This window comes from Mus pahari, chromosome 1 (genome assembly GCF_900095145.1).
Source record: "Mus pahari chromosome 1, PAHARI_EIJ_v1.1, whole genome shotgun sequence".
NCBI lineage: Eukaryota > Metazoa > Chordata > Mammalia > Rodentia > Muridae > Mus > Mus pahari.
The window spans coordinates 47,297,739-47,319,584 of NC_034590.1; the positions used below are offsets into that span (position 1 = coordinate 47,297,739).

The 21,846-nt window shown below is 40.8% G+C and overlaps 1 protein-coding gene across 7 annotated transcripts in view; it reads left to right on the forward strand.

Moving 5' to 3' along the window:
• The window catches only part of Akap13 (A-kinase anchoring protein 13), a 289,605-nt gene that overhangs the window by 147,118 nt on the left and 120,641 nt on the right, over positions 1-21,846 (forward strand). For all 7 annotated transcript variants that reach the window (XM_029539287.1, XM_029539292.1, XM_029539294.1 and 4 more), the window contains exons 7-8: positions 780-3,816; positions 7,279-7,403. In XM_029539287.1, coding sequence (XP_029395147.1) covers positions 780-3,816; positions 7,279-7,403 — 3,162 coding nt within the window. The remainder of the gene's footprint in view (positions 1-779; positions 3,817-7,278; positions 7,404-21,846) is intronic.

Sequence of the window (21,846 nt, forward strand, 5' to 3'; positions counted from 1 at the left end):
CACACACACACACACATACACACATACACACATTCAGAGGCAGAAGACTAGATTAGATAGTTAGGCTGTCTTCATAGTTCATATAACAGTATTATGTTATTTTTATTACTTTGATGAACTGTGATTGTTTTAGCCATTTCTTTCTTATTTGCTGTATTTGTTCATATAATTAATTTTTAAAAACCTTTACACTGTGCATAGTAATGTGAGTACAATCTCAGTAGTTAGGATGAAGAAACAGAAGGGTTGAGGAATTTTGAAACTAGCCAGTATACATAGCAAGTTCCTCTACATTGTGAGACTTCGTCTCAGAAAAGAAGTGAGCAAAACTAAACTAATTTTAAGGTGCTAAAAACCATTTTTTGATCAGATTTTTAGTGCCCTCAAACCACAACACCCTTGACAGTAGTTAAGAGTTTAGTTTGGGTAATAGTATACGCTGTCTTTTCTTTAATATGCTGTATGGACAGCCCAAAACCCACTTTTTATTAAACTGATACATAGAATTCCTAATTCTAAAAGTATAGATATTTTGGGTTGAACATATTTTGGGAATGTAGTTACATGGCTGAGTATTTTGCTTGAAAGGGGTTCTAAAACTGGTTATATTGTGTCTTTACATCAGTATTTGAGGCAGATAGGTAGAAGGCCCGGAAAGACAGTTCTTGTCCAACGAGACTTGGCATACAGGTATCAGTGACACCTTTTTCTCTTAGTCAGCAACCCCCCCTTTTCTTTTCATGATCAATTTTTAAAAGTTATCTTTGGTTTCCTCCTAGAAAACAAATTTGAAGCAGATGGACAATCTCATGCCGTTAATGGTGACAGCACAAGATTCGTCTTGTGTGCCCTGTGTACCAGAGCCTTCTGACCACCAGCAGCCTCCTTTTGAAGAAACTAAGAGCACTCTGTGCTGCCGAAGGAGGCCTGGGAGGACGGCTGAAAGTTCCTGTGATTTGTCAAGCGCGGTTGAGGAAGAAAATGTCCTCTGTTCACATAAGAAAAATAAAGATTCGGGGAGAAAAGGGGAAGAGGTGGAGCCAGCATCTGCCATGGACTCCGGGTCTGCATGTCATCAAGACAGCTGCCTTCAGAGTGTACCGGCCTGTGGAGTGGAGGGCAGAGAAGGCCTTCCGTCCTGTGGAAACAGAAACGAAGTAACTGGAACAAACTATTCTGGAGTGACCACATGTCCGCAGCCACTGAGCAGCAGGAGCAGTGTGCTGCAGGATGCCATGGTCACAGAACCAGATGCATGCCAGCACCCTTCTGGAGGGGAGCTACCAGACAGCTCTTCAACAGATGTCGGTGCCCCAGAAAAGGCAGGGGAACTGGAACATAGCCTACTTACCCCAGATGCTACCACCCAGAGCAATAAGCCTCAAGTAGGGGAAGGCACAAAGGAAAGACTTGAGAATTCAGACAGTAGCACAGCTGAAGCAACTGCTGTTCAAGTTTTAAGCGAACCCGTGGAGAAAGCCGATATTACAAACCATGCCTTTGCCACCAGTGCTGTGGGTGCTAACACTCCTGCTGAGGCTTCACCTGCATTGAGCCCTGAAGAAATCCCCACTGAAAAACCAGGAATGGAAACTCAAGAGAGAGGCTGTGAGGGGGGAACCACAAGTGACCAGAGCTCCCCGGTGCTTCCTGCTGCTGCTACAGAAGACAAGGTTTTAGGTGGACAAGAACCTGATACTCCCATAGCAGGCTTTTGTAAGACAGCATCACCTTTGGATTTAACCATGTCAGGCCCAAGTCCAGATGGAATGCCAAAACAGAACTCAGAGTCTCATGCACAGCCTGCTCAGAGCCTAAGTAGCCAGGCCTTGCTCTGTTCTACAGCTGAGGCTGGCACGCCTTCTGCTGAGTCTGCATGTCAGCAGAGCACAGTGACTTCTAGTGGCAGGTTGGAAGACCGTGGCAGTGGTAAAGCTAGCCTGCCTGAAAGCACAGCAGTGCAGGCAAGCACGCAAGAGCTTTGCACCACCCTCTGCCCAGAAGACCCACAAGCTGACACAGTCACTTCTGACACTGTGAAAAATACCCAGAAATCTGTGGGGGGTTGTCATCTCTGTGTTTCAGATGCAAAGAATCAAGGAAATGGTTTGAAACAAGATACACCTTTAACGAATGTGCTTGAGGATGTTCCACATCTGCCTTCAGTTGTCCCCCAGACTGAGAAAGAACTAGCACCAGACCAGGTATCACCTCCAGGCAGCAGTTTCTCTCTGGCAAGCAGTCCAGAGAGTGAATCAGTAACCAAAGATGACGCACTTTCTCTTGTCCCCTCCCAGAAAGAAAAGGGAACAACAACTCCTCAGCTCCATAGAGCTACAGCTTGTCGAGATGGCCCAGATGGAAGGGATTTGAGTGATACCGATAAGGTAGGAGACGGGGCCACTGACCCACCTACACCCTCTGCTGTAGAGCTTCGGACCAGCATGGGGAATACCAGCCCTGTAGGCATTGGTGGAGAACAGGAGGGTTCCGGCCCAACAGCAACACTTGAGGTGCTGAGCGACTCTTTACTACAAAGCGTGGATAAAGCTGCTTTGGTTTCTGACTCTCTTCTGCCCGAAGAAGGTGGCAGTGTAGTGGTTCCAGAAAGTTCCACAACCCTGGGGCAAGATGGCAAAGATAGAGCAATGAGATGTTCTTCAGTTAAAGAAGACGTGCATTCTTCAGAAATGTCAGGGGAAGACCAGAGAACACCGCCCTCTGGGCAGGAGATACCAAGACTATGTGAAAAACCTGTGTCGGCCCTCTGTGCCGAGGAGAAAGCACGGCAGCACAGTAACTCACCAGACACACCCTCTGCCTGTCTGAAAACAGAAACTAAAGACATCAAGGAAGTGGCCCCACAGGTCTCCCTGCTGACTGAAGGTGGGGCTGCAAAGAGCCTGGTGCCACCAAGAACGAGTATGTCTGCCAATTCAAAGCAGAAAGCCTCCAGTACAGAGCAGAGCGGCTCATCTCTGTTGCCAAGTGGGCTGCCAGGTGCGTCTGAGGCACTCCGTTCTAATCACCCTTCTGCTCTCAATGTTGGCATGGAGCATACTCAGTTCCAAGGGGAAACCAATGCCTGTGAGGTAAGCAGAAGTGCGATGGAGGATGTTACAGTGCCTGATGCTTTACTAGCTACTGCTGAGCCCAGAAGAAAGGATGCATCACACTGTATCAAAGACATCCCAATTTCAGAGTTGTTAAACCAAGAGAAGCAAATGACTCCAAGTTTGCCAGAAGCTTTACTGGACAAAGGTGTCACTGACTTACAGGAAGTCATAACCCCAGAGATAGAACCACTTGATTGCAAGAGAGAGACACTGGAGGGAACAGACCTTTGCTGTGCCACGAGTAACTCCAAAGAGACCCCAGTCGAAAAACCAATGCCGCCTCTTGCCAGGGACCTCCCCACAGAGACAGGGCTCTCAGCAATCAATAACAGTGTCCCTCAAGCTGACATGAAGCAAGTGGCACAGGCCTCTGTCCCAGCAGAGGAAAGTAGTGCCACTACTGTTCTTGGAATGGTCTCGACCCAAGCTGCAGATGTGCCTACAAGAGCAGACTCCATAGAGGAGACCGCCACTAGGATAGTGGAGGCTGTCATCAAGCAAGTCAGGGCCTCCAACACACTGATGACGAAAGTGGAAACCCGTAATCCGTCACTCTCCAGTGCAGAGACTAAGCAGCTAGAGAATGCTTATACAGAGAGTGCATGTGCTTTCCTGCCTGGGGAGACCCTGCAGATGGAGAATACTCATGAAGAACCAGAGAAAATTATTCTACCTGTCGACAGGCCTGAGCCAGCACCAGGTAAGCAAAGCAGTTTATAAAAATTAACAGCTTAAGGATCATGTCTCTGTTGTGTTCTAGAATGTCGATGTTGTTGGTTTGAAGTCCTACTTGCTCAGTCATGTAAGTTGCCAAGTTAATAGTCACTGCTGTCAAAACACGTGTCATCTTGGGTTGGACAGATTTTACTTCCTGTATTACAGGCGCAAAGCTTTTTTGTTGTTGTTGTTTTTTCAAGCCTACATTCTCTGTCACACTGGAGCCATTTCAGCTTCTAAATCCGGAAGACAGTACGCAGATCTCAGACAGTGTTAGATAGTCAAACAGCTTAGTTCTTTTCTTTAGAACCCCAGAATATAGTGCTGAAATGAATGTGCTTTGCTTACAAATTGGAAACTTTTCCAAGTCATAGCTGTGTGTATTGTAAGAGAATTTAAAGTCAGGTCGGTTTCATGAACAGCTGTTTTTGAGAAGTACTGAATGAAATGAACGTCTAAAACAGTGATATTAGGTCACTGCTTAAGTTGGGGGTGTGTACTCGTCCTCCTTTTCCTGCCTGAGAAACAGACCTCCAGGTTTGCTGCTTTGCTTTTGGGCAGAGTCTGGGAATTCAGGGTCCTGCACAGCACAGGGGATAGGATACAGGATTTCCGCCCAAGCCCAGTCTGCTGCGCTGCTGTCACCAGGCAGACCTGGTGTCTGCTTATCTCGGTGAAGCAGCTGCACTAAGCAGATTGCTCAACACAAGCAGCCTGCTCCACCGATGGGTAACTATGTCCAAAGAGAGTGAAGAGAAGCCACCATTGCTCAGTGGAATGAACTCACTGAATAGAACTTCTTATGGCCTTTGAGACTGAAGCTGAAACTGGAGTCGGAATGGCTGTCAGTCTTGTCTTCTGAAGTCCGGAAGGTCAGTTGGATGCAGACGTTTGTGTCACCACCACATGCTACCCTGTACTGTGGCTCTGATGCTTTCGTGATAGTTTTTTGTTTGTTTGTTTAACTGTTGGCAATGCTTTTAAGAATAGTGAATGGTACATGTTAGAATTGTGGGTATGGGGTATGGAGAGAGATAAACAAAAATAAAGAAATTGTTTCTGGAGAGGTGGTTTAAACACAGTGAGTACTATGGCCAGATGAAGGACTTTTTGGCTGTTTTAAACCCCAACTTCCAGAGCAGCAGTTAGGTGACTTAAGGAAGCTGGTGTGGGGGTTTTGGTGACTTCAGTTTTTAGATTGAGTTTTTAGATTCAGTCTTTAGATTGAGTTTCAGGCTGGCTTCTATCTTAACACTGAAATGAAGTCTCTAATTTTTTAAAAAAGGCACAACAAGAAGTCTATTTTGGGGACCTTGGCAGGTTGACATTTCAGAGCATGGGAGTGACTGTAAGCTGATGCCTGGCTGTTTTCCTTTCTTTGGGTGCTCTGTCCTGGGCCAGCCTGGATGGGATTATTTCTCCTTCTTGTTCTGGGATCACAATTTGATCCTAGTATCTGGGAACTATGAAGTGTGTGTCTGTAGCACTGGATCAGAAAAGATTTAAAAAAGGGGGAGAGAGGGAGGGAGAGAGGGAGGGAGAGGGAGAGGGAGAGGGGGAGGGAGAGAGAGAGAGAGAGAAACTGGCATAGTCTTAGACTTCTGTTCTTAAGTGTATATATAACTGTGGTGAAGATACTAAGAAATGGTACAAAGTTTTTAAGGCTTGAAGAAGGAAGTTTTAAAAGTTAATGTGATTTTGGGGTGATATATTTTGTGTAGGTGAGTTACTTGTTTTGTTACCGAAAGGACTTAAAACGGGCTTGGTGCTCAACCTCCAACTACAAAAAAAAAGTAGCCACTGGTGAAGACATTGGTGCTTTCTTCACAAAATAGCCAGGGTTGAGGAAAGTCCCTAGTCACATTGCCTTAAAAAAAAAAAAAAGCACCTGAGTGTGATCTCATAGCCAAGGGTATTTTTTGTGGAGGTTGCATTCCGCTCATGGATTATTTTATGAGTCAGTTAGCTGCTGATTTGGGAGAAGTCTGTTAGAAGGCAATGTGAACCATTGCCTCTTCAAAAGCATTGATTGATCACTGTGCTAAGCAAACCAAGATTGTCGGTGCTTGTCTAAACCAAGTCAGTTCTGCAGAGTCTCAGTAATCAATGTTTACTGTTGTAGCTGGTACATATTTTCCATTGATAGGGTATAGGAAAGTTGAGGTTACACTAACAAGCACATTCTAACCATACCCCTCTTTTATAATACAGTAATTCTCTCATAAATGTTTTCCTCGAGGGATTTTGTAAAGGGATTCCTTAATCAGATTCTTTAAAATGAAACTGAATTGTATGAAAGCTAACAGATTTTAATTCTTTGATTAGTAAACATGTCTACCTATTTTAAATTGCTAGTAAGGTTGTATAATTATAAAGGAAAAGACAGAATTTTGAATGTTCTTTTGTTAGGAATGTGATTTTCACAATCTAAGACCTTCTAGAGGTTCACACTTGCTGTTAGAGTGAATGATCTTAATGTTTTATTCTTGGATGAGAGACACTGCAGTATTTTAGACAGGGGATGTTTTATTGCCAAAGTACTAGTGTCGCTGGATTATCAGCAACCACATAAAAATGAGACAGTGTTTCCATTTGTATTTGTAGTATCATGGTAAATTATGACTATTCAAGCAATCTTTCCCCCTTAAAGAAGTGTCAGAAGACTAGATTTGCCTTGAACATCATCCATTGTCACTTCCTGCTTTCGCTTGACGGTGTGGATGGTGTGGTGGCTCAGTAGAAGAAATTATGACTGTAGGGTCTGCTGAGAGCATGGTCAGTATGGGGGCAGACTGGTAGATACCAGAAACAAAACAACAGATTTAAAAAGCTGTTTTCAGAAGGAAAAGTGTTTCTGTTTTTTGTTTGTTTGTTTTGGTTGCTTGTTTTTCTGGGTTGTTTGTTTGTTTTACCTCTGTTTGCTTTTGGAAGAAATAAGAGTTTACTGAAATTGTCTAGTGTTGTCGATTAAACCTGTGCATAGATCAGGGTTAGTAGCATATTTTAAGAGATTGTAGTCCCAGAAGCTTTACCTCATTACCAGTGGCTTCTTGTTTTTACTGTCCAAATAGCTTTTGCTATAATGGTGTCCAAAATGGACTGCCATGTTTCAGATGTTAGTCTGCACCCATGAATGTACTGTCACAAGAGTGTTCATAGATTTTCATGAGAAAGCATTGGTGAAATGGACACTTGGTAGACAGTAAACTGAAACTTCTTTAGCTCTAGCCTCGTTTAAAATCTGGGAATCAGTCACAGAACCATGTGATAAGGAGTAGCTCAGCATGGGGTCAGAAATGCCTCCAGCTCCTGACTTTTAATGGAAAAAAAAAAAAGCAAAACGATTGAAACCTGGAGTTTGTTGTGTAAATACTAAAGCACAGAGGAACCTTCTTCTTTTTGTTAATTAAATGTGCTCATTCTGAATAACCCATGTTCACTTCAGAAATGCCAGACACCAAAACTGCAGATGAAGTGGATCTGAGTAAGGTCAGTGCTGCTTCTGAGGAGGAGGCTGTCGGAAATGGAGCTGCCACACCCAAGATGAAGCAAGGCCCGGGGACCCAGGCGGTAAGCAGCATCTGCAGGCCTGCGTGGACAAAATGTGGTCAACTTGCTTGTTTGTGGCCTACAGTCTTAGCTTTGTTATAGGATGGGAGAGATCAGAGGTTTTACCTTTTCTTTCTTGTTCTGCTTTTGAAATGAGTGGTATGTTATTCTTAATCTTGTATTGGTGTCGTCAAAGTTTTGGAGTGGTCTCTCCTACATGAACCCTTCAAAGACTGCAGTGAAAAACATTTTCTCTGTGAGCACAAGACTTTGAAATTGATCATTACTTTCATCGTGATGCAAAGAGAATGTCCACTAAAGGACATCCGTGCACCTGATTAAACCTGACTTGTTCATTGTACGTCTTCATTGTAAAGCTCAGTCTCAAGTATCTAAAATATTAAGCATGTCATTATTAGCAAAAAAAGCAGTTGAGTAAATAGTTTTCTGGTTACTTCATGAGGAATAATACATTAGCAAAACCACCATTCAAATACAATATGGTTGGCTGTTCTTTATAGTTATAGAATCATACACCCATCACTGCCTGTATTTCATTTTTTGAGATATATTTATGCATATGTTTATTTTGCTCACGTGTGTGTGTGTGTGTGTGTGTGTGTGTGTGTGTACAGTGTGTGTGCAGTGCCCATCAGAAGAGCACCCAAAGCTTTTAACCACTGAGCTGTCTGTCTGTCCGGCCTGACTGTTTATGTTCTTGATGTGCATGCTGGCAGTCTTACCCATGTGTCTTCCTTCCACTCACTTGTTGGCAGTCAGAAATCTAATTTCTCTTTCTGTCCATTTACCAATTCTTGAACTAAATTCAAATGGAATTATAAAGCACGTACTCATACAGTGATTAGCATAGTATTTGGATGTTTTACTCATGTTGCAGCATTGATTATTGCCAGATAATATTGTAAAGATGGTATGTATCTGGAAATGCTTTGTGTTTGGGGCTATTAGAAACCATGTGGCTTCTATGACATTATACATTATGTAGACGTGGCTTTGTGTACCCAGCAGTGGAACTGTTGGACCCTGTAGTTATTCCAAATTTAATATTCATAGTTTTTAAAACATTTAATGATTTTAATTCCTGGAGGGTGGGTCTGTCTGTACCTGAGTGTGTAGGATCCTGTGAAACTGGAGTGATGTTGGCTTGGGATGGAGCTCAGGACCTCTGGGAGAGCAGCACATGTCCCTAACACGGAGCCATCTCTCCAGCTCCTTCAGTGGGTTTTTAAAAACATTTTTCTTCCGATGTAAAGTTCCTAACTAACTTTTAGATCGAGGAAACTTTGTGAAAAAACCTTGTGCTCTGTGCTTTGGAGTTTGTGCTAGACAAAGACAGACTTTTGGAAAGCTGACCAACAAATTAATATGCTCATTTCTACTGCCCTTAGAAAGTGACCTGACAGTGTATTATTTTTGCTTTTCTAAGGCCAGAATGGCATTTATTGTTAAGATTACCACAGTAGGTAAACGGAACTGTACCATCCCAAACTGCTTGCGTGTACGAGATGATAGCGAGCCTTGTTTATTGGAGTACAGTGGTTAAGCAGGTGCTAACTGTTCCAGCCCAGCCTGTGTTGCAAATAATATTCATGACTTGTGCCTGGGTCTTTACTAGTATAGCAAGCATTTTTCAGACAATGCTGCTTTTGCCCCCAGGGCAGAAATGAGAATAAAAGATTTGTGGGTGGATGCATCTTTGATCCAGAAGCCCCTAAGAAAGGGAAGGAACAAACTCACATCCTTGCATTCAGATGCCTCTAGTTCTGTTTGTTTTGTCTTTTCCCATCCCATTCTTATTTCTTCCTGCAGTTTTAGGAGTTGAGAGAATTAATACTCTTATGGTTTCTCAGCAAACCTCACTTGCATGAGAAGGAGTAGAGCCTAAAAGAGTCATGTGACTGGCATGAGAAACAGGAGGAATCTGGGTTCTTATTCTAACTTTGGACTTAGGGACTCTCTTACCTTATTCTCTGTGTCCACTTCTACCTAGTACAGAAAACATACGCCAATATGATTTTCAATTTTTACAAAATTTTCAGGTGTAAATAATGAAAGTTTCTGTATTGGCAGTGTTATTAAAACTGCTCAAAGTCTGACCATGCACCTCTCCCATTGCTATTGTGCCCAGACTTGCTCTGCTGTGCACTGAAAGGACAACCTGTGGACATAAACTTCAATGTTTCCTGTGTCTTACTTTTTTATTTTTCAAAAACAATTTTTATTAGACATTTTCTTCATTTACATTTCAATGCTATCCCAAAAGTCCCCCTATACCCTCCCACCACCCTGCTCCCCAACCCACCCACTCCTGCTTCCTGGCCCTGGCATTCCGCTGTACTGAGGCATATGGTTTTTGCAAGACCAAGGGCCTCTCCTCCCATTGATGGCCTACTAGGCCATCCTCTGCTACCTATGCAGCTAGAGGCACGAGCTCTGGGGAGTACTGGTTAGTTCATATTATTGTTCCTCCTATAGGGTTGCAGACCCCTTCAGCTCCTTGGGTACTTTCTCTAGCTCCTCCACTGGGGGCCCTGTGTTCCATCCAATAGATGACTTTGAGCATCCACTTCTGTATTTGCCAGGCACTGGTATAGCCTCACAAGAGACAGCTATATCAGGGTCCTGTCAGCAAAATCTTGCTGGCATATGCAGTAGTGTCTGGGTTTGGTGGTTTATGGGATGGATCCCCAGGTGGGGCAGTCTCTGGATGGTCCTTCCTTCTGTCTCAGCTCTGAACTTTGCCTCTGTAACTCCTTCCATGGGTATTTTGTTCCCCATTCTAAGAAAGAACGAAGTATCCACACTTTGGTCTTCCTCCTCCTTGAGTTTCATGTGTTTTGCAAATTGTATCTTGGGTATTCTAAGTTTCTGGGCTAATATTCACTTATCAGTGACTGCGTATCATGTGTGTTCTTTTGTGATTGGGTTACCTCACTCAGGATGATATCCTCCAGATCCACTCATTTGCCTAAGAATTTCATAAATTCATTGTTTTTAATAGCTGAGTAGTACTCCATGTGTGTCTTACTTTTGTTTCCAATTCAGTTCTTCTCTTTTATCCATTTACTATATTTTTACTGAATCAGAAGACAGGTCTGTTGAAAGTTTTAGACTCTGCAGGATGTATAGTCTTTGTCCTGACTTGTCACCTTTGCTATCACAGTAGGAAAGCAGCAATAGACAGTATTTGAATGAATGACTGTTTCTGTGTTTCAGTAAACCCTTGTTTATAGACACGGAATTTTGAATTCCATATGATGTTCACAACAATAAATATTTTTGTTCAGATTTTTTCAGTCATTAGGAAATCTGCTCTCAGAGCTTTCTTTCATTGTCTATACAAAACCAGGAGTAGGCTACCAGCAAGGAGTGTGTTAACTTCTGGCAACAACAACAAGAAAAAAATACTGCATGCCAGTGCAAGGCAAGCAATCAGACTTCTTTGTTTTTCCATTCCCTTCTCTCTTCTCTATTTTCCTTTTTAAGAAATGTTAAGTTGGGCATAGTGTTACACCCATGTAATGGCAGTATTTGAGAGACTGAGGCAGGAGAATTGCCATAAATTCAAGACCAGTCTGGGCTATGTATATAGATGCACAGTCTTAACAAAACAGCAACAAAATTGTTCTCTGGTGTAACCCCTAATTACTATACTGTAATTGGGTAAGAGATTTCTGTCTGACCTGAACTAAATTTTTGCCTTAGCCTCTGTATATTTCAATTTTCTCATCTCTGCTCACCATCGTAGTCTTAATGTTCTAATATCTGTATTTGGAAAGGGTTAACTGAGTATGTGATTGTAGGGGTTGGAGTGGCATTTGTTTAATGTTAGTTAATCCAAACTTTCTGACACATACCCAGGCTTTGTTTCGGCCTTGGGAATAGGCCAGTCATTGCTTCATTGAATTATTGCTTCGTTGACTCACTCTTTTCTGAATAGAAAACAGAACAAAGCCATTTGTCTGACCTGCAAGTCTAAAATGATAGGGAATTTGTAGTGGTTTACTACTAAGTATAAATACAAAATCTATTTGAAGGGAAACCTTTGGTTGATTTCTGGTTTTCTTAGTTCAGTGATCTGATGCTTTAATTGCAAACCAAGCTGTCCATAATTCTTACTCTTTAGACTATTTAAGTGTGTGCTAGATCCATAAGCAAGCAGCCTGCAGAAAAAGATGAATATTGGCATTAAGCTGTTTTTATTCTTTGTTATCTTTTTATTTGGAATTAAAAGTCTGTGGAGTTCTGTCAAATAAAAAAAAGTGTGTGCTAGAAGGCTGACTTTAGACAGCAAGTGCTTTAAAATCATGGTACACACAGGAATTAGGCAATGTTTTTTAAAAGATTGATTGATTGATTATATGTAAGTACACTGTAGCTGTCTTCAGACAGCCTAGAAGAGGGCATCAGATCTCATTACAGATGGTTGTGAGCCACCATGTGGTTGCTGGGACTTGAATTCAGGACCTTCGAAAGAGCATTCAGTGCTGTTAACCACTGAGCCATCTCTCCAGCCGGAATTAAGCAATATTAAGATTGGTGTTTCTTTGTAGTCTCAGGAAAAACTTGTATGTTAAATTACACAGAGTACTCAGAATCTCTAGGTTGAAAATTGTTCACAGTACAGGAGGCAAAGCTGTTAATGTATGCATAAGGGTCACTCACATATAGCATTTTATGGTTATTTGTTAAGTATTGTCAGTGTTTTATTAGTAGTTGTGACTCAGTATTCAACATTGCTTCCTCTTACATACTTTTTGAATTTTGGAGGTCTCTAGATGCTCAGAACCATCTGGCATACAAGCACAGCCCCATCTTAACATTACTATTATTGGATTACTTAATTACTTCAGATTGTGATATCCTATTCATTTAAATAAGGAGGATTCAGACTCTTGTTTTATTCTATTTAGCTTACATAATCAAAGCTTAAGGAATAGCATCATACAATAATTTAACTTGGGAGACGTAACGCTTGATTTATTTCTGAGACCTTGAAGAATTGAAAGGACCTTAAAGATTATGGAACATTTCGCTTTATAGAAGAGATTCAAAAATGAAGTGTTCCACCATTAGTTAAACTGTCATCTGGGCTGGACCCCAGCCTTGTGCTGCTAAATGCTTCCATTCCGCTGCTGTTTTTTCTTGAGGAGTATCCTGAGGGTATTCATTTGGTTTATGACAGGTTTTTCTCTTTAAGACCAGTATCCCTAATGGTGCTTTATTGCATACTCAAATTCTAACCCACTACCTTAACTCTTCATGCTTTCTGTTTCAGTAGGATTAATTTCTCTTTCTGTTTTAGGATCAAAGTTGATTCGATTTTTAAATGTCTTGTGTTCTCTTTATTTAACTGCATCTAAACATCATCAAGATAGTATTTCTCCTGCTATTTTTCTAGACTTGCATTTTTCCCTCCAGAAGGAATGGCATGAAAGGTGTAGTGCTGAATGCCAAGTGGGAATTGAGAAAAATGGTATTGTGTTTGTCCTTGGAGAGATAGAAGTCTGAGGGCCATTTAACCCTGAGAGTGTGCTCCATTGGAGTCAGGGAAACATTTCGCATTCAGCTTCCCCTACCCCTTTGCTGTAAACTAAAATGTCCTTGTGTCACCACGATCTTTTATTTGTAAGGTATGGCCCAGTTCATTCAGGAAGAGCTTACTTCACTCCAGTATCTGTTCATTGAGGATCTCTGAAATAATTTCTTTCCCAAATGCTCACTGCCTACGCTTATTAACCATGTGGAACAGTTAATCCTGAAAGCCAGTGTATCTTGTCAGGATGCCCATGGGCCTAGCAGCCAGAAACTGTAGAGCAAATATATTCAAGGACAACTATGAAAATCACATATGTTGAGGATTAGTTTACTGGGAAAGTGTGCTCTTCCCTTAACACATTTCCCCAAATCAAGAAAGCATTTTCAGCCAGAACTTCTTTTCCTTTTTTTTGTAGTTTTATACCTAAGCATCAGAGTAACTGAATTTTTATTCTTAGTTATTTATACAATATTACATTTAGTGTTCAAAGCTGTGATCACTGCCATCCTTTTCTTGGATTGCTTCCTATTAACATCATCTAGAGTTCTCTGTCCTTTTATCATTTTCGATGGGAACACCGTGTTTTCTCTCTCATCTTGAAGGGCAAGACTTTGTTTCCACATGTCAGGAGTTGAACTAAAAACTTTTCTGCTTCTTGTTGGCTTCACGCCCAGATGTCCGAGGAACTTACCTAGCGCCTGGACTGCTGGGTAAATTAGCCACAAGGCTCATAACACTTTCAAGATGGCTTTCACTACTGCTACTCTATGAAGAGTTTTCAGTTTTTAAGAAAGACTTTAAAAGAACATGTCCGCCATTATATTTATATATATGTTGGTGATCCTTTTGTCCCCTAGAAAAAGGCAAATTGGCCTTTTTCTGAGTTGGCAGTAAATTTTCTCTACATACATTTTGACATTTAACGAATTCCCTCCCCCTTAATTATCCCTTTTGAGTGCAATGTTATGGCCAGCATTAGCCACAGGAAAGTTGAGCCCTAAGTTTCGGAGCAAGTCTCTCCAAGCCCTAAAAGTGGGGAATTTCCAGGAAAAATTTCTATACATTTCAGTGTAGTTGTGGAAAAGACATGCCTCCAGAAGTTCTCAGTCTATAAAACTGTAATGGCAGAACTCTTGCCTTTGTGTAGAACCACCCAGAGATAACATCTATAAGGGTAGGACTTAGTGATCTGGTCATACATTTCAAATGACCTTGACTGACTCGGTTTCTTGGTCTTCATTTTCTCATGTATACTGGTCTCTGATAATTTCTAATGTTTGTTCTAGCTCTTAATTTTTGACTAGCATATGCTTCTGCAAAAAAATGAGATAAGTTCATAAGTGTTGGGGTATTTCTTGTATGTTGAACCAAAGGACAATCATAATGGATTTATAAAGATAAGATTTTAGTTAACTACCAAATGTTTAGCTAGTCACTTTTTCCCTTTAATGTTTTCCAAGTTTTTTTTTTTTCCCTTTGGGGTCTTCAGTTGTATGAGAATCCAGTGTTTTGTTTAGTTTTGGTACCCATGGCTAGCCTGGAACTTAGTGTCCAAGTGGGTCTAGACCTGGACCTCAGAGATCCAAGTTTTCAAGGAATTGTGTTCATCCTCATGTTGCCTCCTTTTGAGACTGAACAGGATATAAGTCTTACCTCTCTCTGTCTATATCACACAATCTCGATTTCCTTTTGTTCATCCTTACTACAGTTCATTTGTTCATCTAAGTGACTTCGCTTGTGTATGGTGAGTCTCCAGTTATTCACGTATATTTGCGGTTTTGATGCCTGCTCTGTTATTTCCACTACATGGAGTCAGTGTTGTTCTAGCATATAACACAGGCCACTTTTAAGCTGTAGGTTATTTATTATCTCATAGTCAGTTAACTCAGGTATCACATGTGCTGTTTAGACTGTTGTTAGTGGGCTTTTAAAAACCTTTTGGAAAGAAATTACTGGACTGTGCTATGCTATAGTAGTGATCAGTTGGATTTTTCTGTCACTCCATGCTTGTCCTGAAGGTGCCCAGTAATTTGTTCAGTGCTTGATAACTCATGTTCCTTGAGTTCTGTGTTTGGTCTCAAATACATTGACATGAAAATAGCTCCTCTTCATTATCAGGCTTATACTGTAGTGGAAATAGAAAATTATTAAACCAATAATAAGAGAAGTTTGAGTACTAAAATGTAGTTCTAGGGTTATTTATTAAAACCAACTTTTCTTTTTTTGAATTTTTTATTAGATAGTTTCTTCATTTGCATTTCAAATGCTATCCCAAAAGTCCCCTATACCCTCCCCCTACTCTGCTCCCCTACCCACCCACTCCCACTTCTTGCTTCTGGCCTTCCCCTGTACTGGGTCATATAAAGTTTGCAAGACCAAGGGGCCTCTCTTCCCAGTGATGGCCGATTAGGCCATCTTCTGCTACATATGCAGCTAGAGACACAAGCTCTGGGGGTACTGATTAGTTCATATTGTAAAACCAACTTTTCAATAGTAAATTCTCCTGTCTTAAGGACATTTACTTTTAAAGACTGAGATTTTGTTTTTATGTGATATGTTCTGGAAACACAGTCTTTAGTACAACACTGTTTTTGTCAGTAAACTTGGAAGAGCCATCATGAGATGATCTTAGGAAAACTGCTTCCAGTCCTAAGTTCCTATTCACATTATTGATGTAATATATCTTAGAACTGCTTTGTTTTGCCTCTTAGATAAGAAAGCTTTTCCAGTAGAAAAATTGAGAAATCAATGTTATTTAATATGCTGAGAAATGTGTACCACTCCTCAGAGTATATATCACTACCTATGATTTGGACAGTTAGAGACATTGTATTTGCTAGTATGTATTTGAAGATGTCTAATGATGGCTTCTTTGTTGACCACTGAAAGGTTAAATGTTTCTATGCAGGTCAGATTGTTTGAGGGACACTGATTTCAAGTGTTTAGCATCTGAGCCTGCCTGTGGGTTAATTTCATCTATTTTTTAGTAAACAAGCATTCTTTGTTAGTCAGTATATTACATCAAATATGCAGAACATTTTAGAAAGTTACTTCCTCCTCCTTTAACATTCACATAATCTAGTCAAAACAAGGAAGCAAGTACAGATAATCACTGTACATGTAGTGTGGCATATCAGATACCATGTGTGATGTGAAGCTCAAACAGGTATGTTTATCTGAAGCATGATGGTGTCTCTTGAGTAATGTACACATAGCTCAAGTGATACCAGAATTTCCTTGGAAAGAACATAGATTTGGAAATCTTTTGGTGTCCTTTACCTGCCTAACATATTTGACCCTGCAAAGATCCTAGAATGACCTAAACTGCAGAAATAAGCCAGTTTGCAGGTAACTGATCTGGTAGGAACCCCAGGTTTAAGAAATTTGAGTAGAAAAGTAAGAAAAGGAACATTTAGCATAGACGTATGAACAGTAAAAGTGTTCAGTAATGTGTGAAGCATGTGGCGGTACTCCTGTTTCTGCTTCAGTATTCCTATTCATACAGTGAAAACTTAATCTTCTCTTTACTTCTTTGTCTTCATGTACTGATACAAGCATTCTTTCATTTTGAGAACTCCTTTAGATAGAAAAAGTTTTAAGGACATAGTTTCTAACTGCTTACACCAATGCATATGTAATCTTCAAATATATTAACTGGGCTGGAGAGATAGCTCAGGGGTTAAGACTGCTCTTGCAAAGGTCCTTAGTTCAATTCTCAGCAACCACATGATGGCTCACAGCCATCTATAATGGGATCTTCTTCTTGTGTGTCTAAAGACAGTGACAATGTACTCATATAAATAAAATAAATTAAAAAAAATTAACTGGGAGCTGGCAAGATGCCTCAGTAGATAAGGATATCTTTAGCCAAACCTGCAGTTCCATCCCTGGGAACCCATGTGCAGAAAGAAGAGAACTGACTCCCTAAAGCTCCTGTGGTACACACACACACATACACACACACACACACACATTGTACTGGTTTTCCTCTCTTTAGGTAGCATCCTGTCCTGGCCAAGTAGTATGGATCGATAACTAATAATGTTTTGAAAGATTTTTTTCTGTAGTTAACATATGATCTTGGAAAAAGTTTTGCTTTAGATTTTACTACTGACAATAGCTGAAAGAAATTTCTCAAACTATTTAACCTAATTGTAATAGGAATAATAGAATAAGCGTAGTTGCCTAGCAGACACCTCTGGAAGTATTTGAGTGTATAAATCTGACTTTGAGCTTCCAGAAATTTGTGATATTTGTATGCCTAACAGGCCTGTATACATGGATACACACATTTCTATGTAGAATCTACAATAACTTGAGTGTGGTGACCCTGCATCTGGAAAACTTACATGCAATCAAAGAAATGGGGACTAGGGGTTAAAGAGTAAAAATTTAAGAATCAGGCTGGAGGGATGGCTCAGCGGTTAAGAGCACTGACTGCTCTTCCAGAGGTGCTGAGTTCAATTCCCAGCAACCACATGGTGGCTCACAACCATCTGGAGTGGGATCTGATGCTTTCTTCTTCTGGTGTGAAGACAGCTACAGTGTACTCACATATATAAAATAACAAAACCTTTTTTAAAAATTAATAATCATTTATTGTCTAGAGAGACTAGTAGAACTATGTACTTTAATTGGAGATACCCCTTCTTGGACTTTTTTTTTTTTAATAGAGAATGGGACTAAATCAAAATTAAGTACTTAAAAGATTTCCTCTATGTTCCAGATTCTGTAACTACAGAAATCTGAACTATTCAAGAAATAAGTGTTCTCATGGCATCTGGACCTAAGGAATTTTAGTGTTGGTGAGGTTATAAACTTAAAATCAGCAAGGTATTTATTTGCACCCCAGAAACCCCAAAGCACCAAGCATTGTCTGCCCACCTAACTAGTGGTCCAACTTCTTTCTGGCTTATCATAGAAAATTCACTTTTTGACACTGAAATAATCCAGGCTTGCCCAGAAACCTCCCCAGTAAAATGTCTCCAAGAACACTATTTGTTCACTAAGGAGATCCATAGATGGGTCCATCTCTACTGCTTGGTTACCCTCCTCTACCTCCCTGTTCTTGCAGCCCTACCTCCCACTCCCATACATGGGGAAAATTATGGAAAGGGTACAGCTAAATATGTACGCTTAATCCCTTTTTGGCTAATGAGGCTTGCATCACTGTACTATGCCTTTATAAATCCTTCATTTTAGTGAATTGCCATTGGCTACAGGTTCTTGGAGGCTTGTGGCAAGGCCATGTGCAAATCTCTGTTGACTCAATACATTAAAAATCCCATCCTTAGCAGAGTGTGGTAGCACATGCCTTTAATCCCAGCACTCGAGAGGCAGAGACAGGTGGATCCCTGTGGGTTTGAGGCCTCCTGCCTGGTGTACAAATCAAGTTCCGGGATACCCAAGACTGCCCAATCTGGCAGCCAGGGATGGAGTGGGGATTCCATCCATATTATTTTCCCAGAGTACAGTATCTTTGTTTTTATATATGCTGTTGTATGTTGTCATCCTTGAACTCTTACAAGAAATAGTAATCTAGCTGGAAGGCACCATCGGATCCAAATGAGCAGCCCGAATGAGTCACATAGAAGTCTGATTTGATGTTTTCTGATGGAATAAGAAGAGAAATAGCCTCATGCTTTCTGTTTTCATCACTCAGGATATATTCTGGTGGACCCAGGCAAAGCAGAACCATAGGATCTCTTTTTAAATACTAGCTTTCTTGTGCTGCTATGAAAATGATAACTTCTGAGAAATGTGGTTTGGTCAGTTTTATTTCTTTTTATGTGTTTGTAAGCTTGAGTGTATATGCATATTAAGAGAAGAAGTCAACTGCAGATATCCTTTCTCAGGCCCCATCTACCATGTGTTTGGTTTTGGGTTTTTGGTTTGGTTTGGTTTGGTTTGGTTTGGGGGTTTTGGTTTTTTGGTTTGGTTTTGAGACAGACATCCTCAGTCACTTGGAACTTAACAAGTAGGGAAGACTGAGTGCCAGCAAGCTGCAGGGTCCTGCCTTTGTCCACCTCTGCAGTGCTGATACAAAAGTGTGTGCACATCTGGATTATTGTTGTTTGTTTCAGTTAAAACATGAAGAGGCTATTCTCTGGCCTCCTTGTCCCCAGCACACAATCCAAACAAACAAACATGAGTTTGGGGGAATCAAACTCACATGTTGATGCAAAGCACTTTACCTAGTGAATTCTCTCTCCCAACCCAGTCTGTTCTATTTTGACATCATTAATTTATTAGCCAACCTTTCTTCTATTATAATTCATTTTTCTCCTGAGCCATCTGAAGGCCTATGTCTTTTTAAGTAAAAGAGCTTACAGATGGGAGGGTTTGGTCTCACATTGCTGAAGAAACAGGTCATTAGATAACCTGGACCAGGGCTTGGGCCATTCGGGAGATGGGGAATGCATGACGGGAAGCCCCAGGACCTATGCAGTCTACAGTCTTTACTTGAAGGCACAAATACATTTTACTCTTAGTATTTTCTGCTCATTACACTCTTGCAAGGCCAAGGGTTATAGACAGTCCCAGAACATCTCCTTGGCAGAAGGGAAGAGAGAAACCATATATGAGACTATGTATGAGTCCTCTACTTTAGAAACTTAGAATGAAATTACAACTATATACTGTTGGGAGTATGCCCCTTCATTCTAGGGATGGTGCTGTTGTGTAGTTATCAGACATATTTGCCTTTTAAAAATCTCTGTTTTTGTGGGCTGAACATTGTAATAGGAACCAGGATTCTGCCCAAATGGATAAAGTGGACTGAACTCAGAAAGATTTGTTGGGAAACAAGTGAACAGGGCACTGATATATGGGCCAGGTGAACTTGAGAGGAATTATCTTTTGTTTAGACCACGTTCCTCCTACTTCTTGAATTACACTGTCAGACATTTTAAGTGGAATTCTGTGGCAATATTTCAATCAAAAATTTTCCTCATTGACAACATCCTTGTTTTTAAAACAGGGAGTCAGTGTCTTCATTGAAATTCTAGAACATGGTGTGTGCGTGCGTGCGTGCGTGTGTGTGTGTGTGTGTGTGTGTGTGTGTGTGTGTGTGTGTGTGATGTGTTTTGTTTTTGTTTTGCCATAGAGCAGTTCCTGTCCATAATGCCCATACACATGGCACAGTAGGCTGTGTTCCTTAAGAGTCATTAGATTTCCCTAATAGAATGACGGAAATGGGTATTGGAGCTCTGGCCATCCTCTCTCATTAGTGCTGAGCCTGGTGCTGTGTCTGCTTCACATCAAACCCAGCGAATTGATTTCTTGTCTGAAGCTGAGCTTTCCTCTTAGAGTCAAGAAAGGGATGAAATGTATACTTGGCCTTTTACAGTTGTTGCTGCAGCTGAACCTATTAAAAGGAATACCTGCAGCAGGGGGAATGCATGCATGCTCTAGTTAAGGTTGAGATGCTTGCCACTTGCAAGATGTGGCGGGACACACCTCTAATCCCCGTCCTCAAGGAGCAGAGGCAGGCAAGGAGTATCTGAGTTTGAGGCCAACCTGGTTTACTAAATCAAGCCAGCCAGGGCTACAGAGACCAGATCATTCATAAATAGATAAGCAAACTGTTAGGAATACAGATGGTTGTCAACTGCTGCTTACTGTCAGTTACCCTTGCTTGGTTTTGGTCTCATACTGGGAGATACTGGTATTTTTAGTTGACTCTAGGGCAAGCGGTTGGGGCGGGTGAAAGAGAGAACCTCACCAGTGCCTTAACATACCAAACTTGTGTTTCCGATGGGAACCTGTGTGGCCATATGTTTGCCTCTTGGTATGACTCTTTGAGAAGAAACTAAAGGTTAAATAAATTAATGCACATCCTTTCATGAAAAAGACTTCCAAGTCAGTCTTGCTGAAGTGTGTATGTATTTGAAAGGGATGTTGAAGACAGGGTTCTCACATAGCCTAGCCAGGGCTAGAATGAAACTTGATCTGTAGCTGAAAGTGACATTGAACTTTGGATTCTCCTGCCTTCAGTAGAATTACAGGTCTACATTTATCAAGCTCAGCTGAGCTAGTCTTGCTGTTCTTTTAGCCTTGAACTCTTCCCTACTGGTTATTTGATACCATTCTCTACAGAAACTGATGTGAAAAGCTTCCTTGGTTCTTTTAAGTTCTTTTATAACCCTTCGGGATATAGAAAGGAAAGCAAAAAGGGAAAAGGAAAACAGAAATTAGTGCAGATGGAAAAGAAGGAGGTAACTGAACTTACAGCACCCTGCAGTATCTGAGGCTGAGCACAGTACAGTGTGAACCGGGTTGTTTAACCTGGGGGCTCAGCAGCTTCTTCCGTCCATTTTTCTTATGGTTTCCTACAGTGTGTCACCCCAGCAGAGAAAGGGTATGAGGGAAATGGGTGCTCTTTTAAATAGATAAAAGGGCTAACAAACTGTTCCTCCTCTGAGCATTACCAGCTGGCGCAGTATAATAGAATTAACTGCAAAACTCTGAAATTTAAAGTGGCAGTCAGAAAATACCTTGCAAGCTAGTCTGTTGTAAAAATATACACAGTGAGTACATTTCAACAGCTCTTGCTAATGGAGGAACTGTTGCACTTATGGTAGTAGGACAGTAAATATTGACATACATTTTCACGAAATGTTCCTTTTGGCTATTCTTCTTTTAAAATAAATATTTTTGTTGATTTTCTGAGAATTTTGTATAGTGTATTTTGATCATATTCACCCTTACTACTCCCCTTAATTTCCCATTCTTTTAATAAATAGTAACCTTTGTCAGATGTATGTAATTAATTTTAATTTAGCAAAATAACCATTTACTAGGAATATCTTTTTTTAAAGATTTATTTATTTATTATATGTAAGTACACTGTAGCTGTCTTCAGACACTCCAGAAGAGGGCATCAGATCTTGTTACGGATGGTTA